At 37.4% G+C, this 8,155-nt stretch overlaps 1 protein-coding gene across 2 annotated transcripts in view; it reads left to right on the top strand.

Moving 5' to 3' along the window:
- The window catches only part of cers1 (ceramide synthase 1), a 39,998-nt gene extending 32,078 nt beyond the window's left edge, over positions 1 to 7,920 (top strand). For both annotated transcript variants that reach the window (XM_024279282.2, XM_024279283.2), the window contains exons 4-7: positions 2,216 to 2,377; positions 2,480 to 2,627; positions 2,715 to 2,875; positions 6,507 to 7,920. In XM_024279282.2, the coding sequence (XP_024135050.1) occupies positions 2,216 to 2,377; positions 2,480 to 2,627; positions 2,715 to 2,875; positions 6,507 to 6,549 (514 nt within the window). In that variant the 3' untranslated portion in view covers positions 6,550 to 7,920. The remainder of the gene's footprint in view (positions 1 to 2,215; positions 2,378 to 2,479; positions 2,628 to 2,714; positions 2,876 to 6,506) is intronic.
- The last annotated feature ends 235 nt before the right edge of the window (positions 7,921 to 8,155 follow it).

The raw sequence follows: 8,155 nt of genomic DNA on the forward strand, positions 1-8,155 counted from the left end.
TTTAGATTCAATAGTGTCACACACGATTTGGTTTCAAACCGAGAATTGTGGAATCCCTAATTTACATAATTGTTTGTGGCAATACTTCTTTAGAACAAATGTAAATTTATCAACTGTGGACATACCATTAGTCAGACACTTTAAGGACTTAAAATATTTTTTAAAAATCATTTAATGGTCATCATTATTTGACTCATAATAAAATAAAATAAAAACTTTAAGATAGCATAAAACTGTTCATGTGAAGGTGTTTCATCCTCCCCTGTAAATCTGCAGCAATGGAACATTCCAGCAAAAGCAAGTTAGAGACGCTTACAAGAGTTTGAAAAGAAAAAGAGTAATCAACCAGCTAGGAAAGAAAGTGCAGGATGAAAAATAAAACAGGAGAAGAAGAACAGAATCTCAAAAAGAAAGATAAAGAAAGTAGAGAAAAAGAGAGGAAGGCAAAAGGAGGGCCAGAAAATTGTCATTTTGAGAATTTATATGTATAGTTGTTGACACCACTCCATTAGGTTTTGTTGTGTTCCATCATTCAAGTATATTTTGTCTTTTTTCATTTTTAATAAAAGTGACAAATTAAAGAGTTTACATATGTCACAGACCTTTTACCCTGGTTAAGAATTAAAAATAAATAAAACTGAAAAGTTGCATTACCTGCAATAATGCTAATGTGAATGTTTTTTTTTGTTGAAAGTAGTCATTGAAAATGCTGAAGCTTTTTGGTGAAAAAGGTGAAGCAATTTACCTTTAATTTCTGAGAGAATTTACTGAAAAGGCATAAACTATTTGCTAAATGTTAAATTTGCCAGAAAACTGGAAATTTCGTTTAAGATTTATGAAAGAACGCAGAAGTTGACATAAATTTGACTGAATTAGACGCAGCCGTCTCAGGACCGCGAGACAAACTTGGACCTGGTCGTATCTTCAAACAGAAAAAAGATCCAGCTGTTCACTTGTTAGGATGGTTATTTATTTCAAATACCGCTGAACGCGCTTCTCACGTGCATCTGATCTGACTATAACCTTGCCGCGAATGACAACTGAAAAGCTGCGGCGCGCGCGAGAGGGACACGGGCATTTCTCCAGCAGCGTCACCCAAATGCTCCTTTTATCTCGACAAAAAGGAATAAATGTAAGTAAATCCAAAAGGACCGCTGACAGAATCAAATGTTGGAATGGTTCTCCCTCAAAGGCGTCAACAATACCTTGTACAATTCTCTCGAGCCGCCGTTATTAAAGTAGAAGGTGTTTACATCCGCGGTCACGTGGTTGAGGCGTGGAAAGCGGCAGACGGTTGCAATAATCTCACTCCTGATTGGCGACAGTACTTCCTGTAGATTCGATGACTCAGCTATGACTCGGACCAATCGCTGAAGATTGTTTGCAAATGGCGGTATCCGTTTCAGGAATTGACGGTGAAAGCGGCGGCCTACTTTCGCGAGGAGAGGAAGTAATGCATTTCCAATGGGGGACCTCAGTGCTCGATCTCTCCATTGTTTTTACAGTCTATGAGCTAAACTCTAAATTAGCCCAAAAAACCTTAGTAGATGCTAAGTTAGCCAAAAAAAAAGATAGCTTGTTGCTTAAATATTAGCTAAACTAAAAAATACCTAAAATTCCTAAGTAAACTAAATTAGCCAAAAATGTTAGCCTGGTGCTAAAATAGAAGCTAAACTCTAAATTAGCCTAAAAACTTCAGTAGATAAAACATTAGCCAATGTTATTATGATGCTAATATATTAGCTAAACTCAATTAAAAAAAATATATATATAAAAGATGAAAACATACCTCATTAATATAGTTCAAGTTTGTTGCTAATCTACTTAAAATTATGAAATTTGAAGAATTTCTCATTCATTTCCTATGGGGCATATTTTGCTCAATATTTTAAAAACCATGGAGTTTATGAATACCAAAAATACAAGCAGTAATGTCCTGAATGAGCTGAACGTTTTGACACAAAGATTGCTGAAATCGCTGATAGTGTTTTTACGTTATTTAATATAACCACCGCAGAGGGTCTCATTTTTATGAAATGTGTGAAGCATTTGCTTTATTTTGGGAACTGTGCGAAGCAGAACTGAAACTTCTTTGTCCGCACTTTTGGATAAATGCAAATGGAGTTTAAGTTTACTTACTTCAGCAAAATTCAAAATTATTTTGACTAATTTGACTGCTTTGTAGTAAACATGCTGAGTTTTCCGTCCCCTCCAGGTACCACAATGTGGGAATTCTAGTGTTATTCCTGCACGACATCAACGACATCCAGCTGGAGTTCACCAAGGTCAACATCTACCTGAAGTCCAGAGGAGGCAGCTATCATCTGCTCAACGACATCCTGTCCAACCTGGGCTCCGTCAGCTTCAGCGTGTCCTGGTAGGAGTTAGCACAGACTTGCTGTATGACTCATCTTCTGTCTCCTTCCCACGCTTTGCAGCTCTGACTGGGATGTTACACGCGTTTGTTCTCGTCTTTCAGGTTCTGGTTCCGTCTCTACTGGTTTCCTCTCAAGGTTCTGTACGCCACCTGCGTGTCCAGCATCCAGTCTGTCCCCAACATCCCCTTCTACTTCTTCTTCAACGCTCTCCTCTTCGCCCTGCTGCTCATGAATATCTACTGGTTCTTGGTGAGAACTCAAAACTCCATGAAGCAGCGTTTCTGTCGACAGGAAGTTTCCAGCACAACTGATTTGTTTTCTGTTGTGTCTTTGCAGTTCATAGTAGTGTTTGTAGTGAAAGTGTTAAAGGTGAAAGAATTGAACGACGTCAGGGAGTACGAGGATGACAATGGTAGCAGGGCAGCGAAGGAGCTGCTCGGAGACTCCAAGGCAGACAACAACGAGGAGGATGCTGGACATCTCCACTCTGCTCAGGGGTACGTGGATGTTTAGCACTTTTTACTTTCAAACTTACTTACGAAGATTCAGAAAAAAAATCAAGAACAGTGCAGGGAGCAGGAAAAAACCCAAATGATTTATTCATGCAATCATACATACTTAAAATAAATAAAAATAATATAAATATATAGAAAAGTACAGAAAAAGTGACAATACATACACCTGAAGTTCACAAGTAACATAATTTGTTTCAAACAGCAAAAAAAAATACAAATTAGAAATAGAAAAAGAGCTCTAATCTTAAGAAGAAAAGCATTAGAAAGTAGTAAAATTATTTATGCATTTTATTCAACAAGAAATCTGTTAAGATATTAAAATCTAGAAACAAGGAGTTCCAAAAAAATGATTAAAAAAGGAAAAAATAAGCTAAAAAAAGATCACAGTTAAGATAGAATTACTGAAAAATCTATTGTTATACAGCCCAATAATAACTATTTTAGGCTAGTTCAAAGAAAATAGCTTTTTTTTTAGTTTTATTAAACTAATTGTAGTTTATTTTGGTTACAGTGACAAAGAACTAGTTTAATAATATTGTAAATGACTCATTTTAGTACAAAATGTGAACAAGATCAGAACACGGTACAACAAGAACATAAATCTAAATTTATGTTATATAAACCAAAAAAATAAAACTTTTTTTTTTTAAATCAAGTTTTTCTATTGTCAAACGTACAGAACAAAATGATTTTTTGCTCAGTATAATAATATGGTCCTTATTTTTAGGTCTTAGATCTTAATGAGACAAAAAATTATTGACTTTGCAGTTTAAGAGATGTTAAAAAAACGTAAAACTTTGTATTTTTTAGTATCCTGAAACTCTAAAAACACATTTTTTAATTTTTGAAAGTAGTTTGCAGTGTAGTCAAGTTTTTTCTTAGTGTATTCTGTTCCACACCTAATTAAAAATATCAGTTTTATTAATTTATTTTCAGTAAATTTTTATTAAGAATTGTTGTTGTCAGTTTTATAAGATTCAGATAACATCCTGTAATAGATTAGCTCGTTACATTTTACATCAGTCCTCGTTTCTTACTGACAATTGTTGTTTTCTAAAGTTCGGTTCGGAAGAATGCGGCTAAATCACGTTTCTAAGTCAAGAAAAGCACCAGAATCTGCTCGTTTCCTGTATGATGCTCTCTAAAGTGATGTAGTAGATGGAGTTTAAGCCAAAAGTGTTGTCAGAGCCGGATGAATTTGACTGTCACTCATGTGTTGCAGACGGTTTATGCTGCAGCTCAGGTAGCAGTGAGCGAGAGTCGCCTCATAAAGATTTAGTGAGAGTATTAAACATGCATTAAAAATCACATTTATCAACTATACATAATAAATCAACACTCATTTCATTATTTAGCTTCCAAATATTGAAAACGAATGTTCATCAAACAAGTTTAATTGCATCTTTGTTGTGATCTGTTTGCACATTTGATCTGCCGGGCTCTGGTTTCACTTTGTAATTGTGTGAGTGCTTTACAGGTCAGGCCGTTATGGAAGAAAATCCCTGAAAGAGTTTCAGCATATTTTAAAATCCTTGTTTTCCTGAAAGCTCAGAATTAGACATTTGGATCAGAAGATCCATCCGTATGTTGGTTTGCTCTGTGAGTTCTGGCTTTTGTAATACAGTGGGGCAAAAAAACAATTTAGTCAGCCACCAACTGTCCAAGTTCTCCCACTAAAAAAGATGAGAGAGGGCTGTAATTTCCATCAAAGATATAACTCAACTATGAGGGAAAAAATCACATTGACTGATTTTTAAGTGATTTATTTGTAGATTATGATGGAAAATAAGTATTTGGTCAATAGCAAAAGTTCAACTCAAAAATCTGTTTTATAAACTTTGTTGGCAATGACAGCAGTCAAACGATTTCTATAGGTGTACACCAGGTTTTCACAAACTGTTGCTGGTATTTGGTCCGTTCCTCCATCAGATCTCTTCTAGAGCACTAATGTTTTGGTCCATTCCTCCATGCAGATCTCCTCTAGAGCAGTAATGTTTTCTCCATTCTTCCATACAGATCTCCTCTAGAGCACTAATGTTTTGGTCCATTCCTCCGTACAGATCTCCTCTAGAGCACTAATGTTTTGGTCCGTTCCTCCATGCAGATCTCCTCTAGAGCACTGATGTTTTGGTCCGTTCCTCCAGGCAGATCTCCTCTAGAGCAGTAATGTTTTGGTCCATTCCTCCATGCAGATCTCCTCTAGAGATCTCCTCTGTTTTGGGTATTTCTACTCCATCCAAAGATTTTCTATGGGTTGAGATGTGGAGACTGGCTAGGCCCCCCCACGACCTTGATATTTTTCTTATGAAGCCACTCCTTCATCACATGTTAGTATGTTTAGGATCATGCAGAAATCTGAGCCATGTATCATCTTCACTGCTGATTAAAGGGGGTTTTCACTCCAAATCTGACCATATGGCCTCATTCATTCTTTCCTTTACACAGATCAGTCGTTCTGGTCTCTTTGCTAAAAAACAGCCCCAAAGCATGATGCTTCCACCCCCATGCTTTACAGTAGGTATGCAACTCAGGATTCTTTCTCCTCCAAACAGTAGAGTTCTTACCACAAAGTTCTATAGTGGTTTCATCTGACCTTAGGACATTGTCCCAATCCTCTTCTGGATCATCCAGATGTTCTCTAGCAAACTTTAGACGGGTCTGCACATGTTCTGGCTTTAGCAGGACACGTCTGACGCTGTAGTGTGTTCCTGATGGTAGTCTTTGGTCCCAGCTCTCTGCAGCTCATTCACTAGGTCCTACCATGTAGTTCTGGGATTTTTGTGATACTTTTGACCCCACGGGGTGAGATCTTCCCCAGATGGAGGGAGATATTTCCTAATAATTGTTGATTTCTTCACACCAAGCTGCTCACCTATTACAGATTCAGTCTTCCCATTTTGGTGCAGGTCAACAAGTTTTTTTCTGGTGTCCTAAGACAGCTCTTTGGTCTTAGTGGAGTTTAGAGTGTGACTGTTTGAGGTTGTGGACAGGTGTGCTCTATATAGATAACGAGTTTAAACAGGTGCCATTAATATAGGTAATGAGTGGAGGACAGAGAGCCAGAAATCTAGATTGTTTGTGGGTGACCAAATACTTATTTTCCACCATAATTTAAAAAGAAATCAAATTATGTGATTTTTCTGGATTTTTTTTTTCCCTTATTTTGTCTCTCAGTTGAAAACTGCACAAATAGTGGCTGACTAAATACTTTTTTCCCCACTATAGTTCTCACTGGCATTGATTCAGCTTTTAGTGCATTACAATTGTGACGTTGTTCTAGTAAAGTAAGCACTTTCACCAATCAAAGTTTGCTTTTATCTCCAGAAGCACCTTTGATCTCCTCGCCGTCACTGCCGTATCTTGTAGCCTTTGTCCCGTACGTCTAAATCACCAGACTCTTCAGAGAAGCAATCTTTCAAACATAATGCTTTTGTTTTTTGAGTGCGTGCCAACTTTCCTTGAGAAGTGGTTGATTTTTATCAGCAGCAGCCGATAGGACGGACGGCGCGTGGAGGTGATGTGGCAGCTCCTATCAGCGCGGCCTTGAACGCCTCTCATATCATCGGCACACTCTGTCTTAACGTCCCTCCTGTGTGCGGCTTTATCTTCGCAGGAAACACGTGCAGAACGGCGTCACCAAGGAGAAGTATCTATAGTCCGGTCTGCTGTCCCGACGCTCGAGACCCCCCCCCCCCTCTCTGGACAGCTCTCCGGCTGCAGAAAAACAGTGTCAGGAACGGAAGGTTAAGGGTGCAATTAGTGTTTATATTCTGATGTAGATCGTTTAATTTAATGCCTGTGATTTCTGTTTTTTTTTTTTTTGTTTTTTTTTTTTTTAGAGCACTGTGAATGTGAGTTCAGCTGACGTTTTGTCTCACCGTTGGTAACATTTGATGTATAAACGAACCGGTTTGAGTGACAGCTGGACTGGGACGATCAGGACGTCGGATCTGACGCTGGATGGATGGATAGATGGAGATACATTTTAGGAATCTGGTGAACAAACAACAACTAAACCTCATGGTCCGTGTACATAATGGTTAACCAGTTTTATCTGACATGAAAAGCCAACAGGTTTCCCTTTTTATGCCTGTAAACGAGAAGAAAAATGGTTTGGAAAACTGAAAAACACACGTGGGAAATCTGGGAACCTGGTTGTTGCTTTTATTCTCTCTTAAAGTGTGAACTGCCTCCCCTGCCACAGATTGCCCCCTAACTTAAGTGTTTTTGAGCTGTACGGTAGTTCTCTTACCTAATCCTGGGTGGGAACTTTTGTGGGTGGAGTTTGCATGTCCGAGTTTCTCACAGTCCAAAAACAAGCTTCATAGGTTAATTGGTTTCTCTCCCCTAAGTGTGTTTGTGTCACACTTTTGACCCACTCAGGGTCAAAACAGGAACTGGATCGGCTAAATAATCTTCTGAGATATTTGAAGGGCATCTCTGAAATGAAATGTAATCTGTGGCAGGTGGGCGTTTTAGCACAGAACACCTGTTCTCCTTACAACTTCTGTAAATGCTCTTGGATTCCCAGATGTTATCTTGAACCGCCTGTTGTGAAAAGTTAGATTTTGCCGCAGAAGACGGTCTTTAGTCTCCCGTTGAGAGCTGGATTCAAACAGTCAGGTGACGATAATCCTGCTGTATGTTGGTTTTTCAAAATAGGACAGAAAATTAGGTGTTAAACTGTTATTTTTTTTCTTCGTTTTATTTTAAAACCCAAAATAAATGTTTCTCTAGCTTTTAGGAAAGCTACGGAGCTCCTAAAGGGTCATCAAACTAAAAAAAAAAAAAGAAAAATTAAGTTTAATGTTTTTTTTTTCTAAAAACTGATTTTTTTCCTTGTTACTAACAGATGTGCACCAGATAGTAATTAAAACATTTTTTTCTAAAAATTGAAGTAAAAAACATTTTTTTAAGGAAAAAAAAATCCCAAAATTAAAGTAAAATTTTTTTTTCTTCTAAAAACTGAATACATTTTTTCTTCCTGGCCACTAACGGGTGTGGACCAGATAGTAAACGGAAAAAAAGAAAAAGAAATTCTAAAAATGAAAGTTAAAAAAGTATTTTTAAAAATTGAAGTAAAAAAATGTTCCTGGTTGCTAACTGGTTACCAGAGAGTAACTGGAGCGCACCAGATAGTAACCAGAAACAAATTGTTGTTTTTTTCTAAAAATTGAATACATTTTTTTTCCTCGTCACTAATGGGTGTAGACCAGAGAGTAATAGGGATTTTTTTTAATAAAAATCGGAGTAAAAAAAAAA

Source organism: Oryzias melastigma, linkage group LG4 (genome assembly GCF_002922805.2).
Source record: "Oryzias melastigma strain HK-1 linkage group LG4, ASM292280v2, whole genome shotgun sequence".
In the NCBI taxonomy this organism is placed as follows: Eukaryota; Metazoa; Chordata; class Actinopteri; order Beloniformes; family Adrianichthyidae; genus Oryzias; species Oryzias melastigma.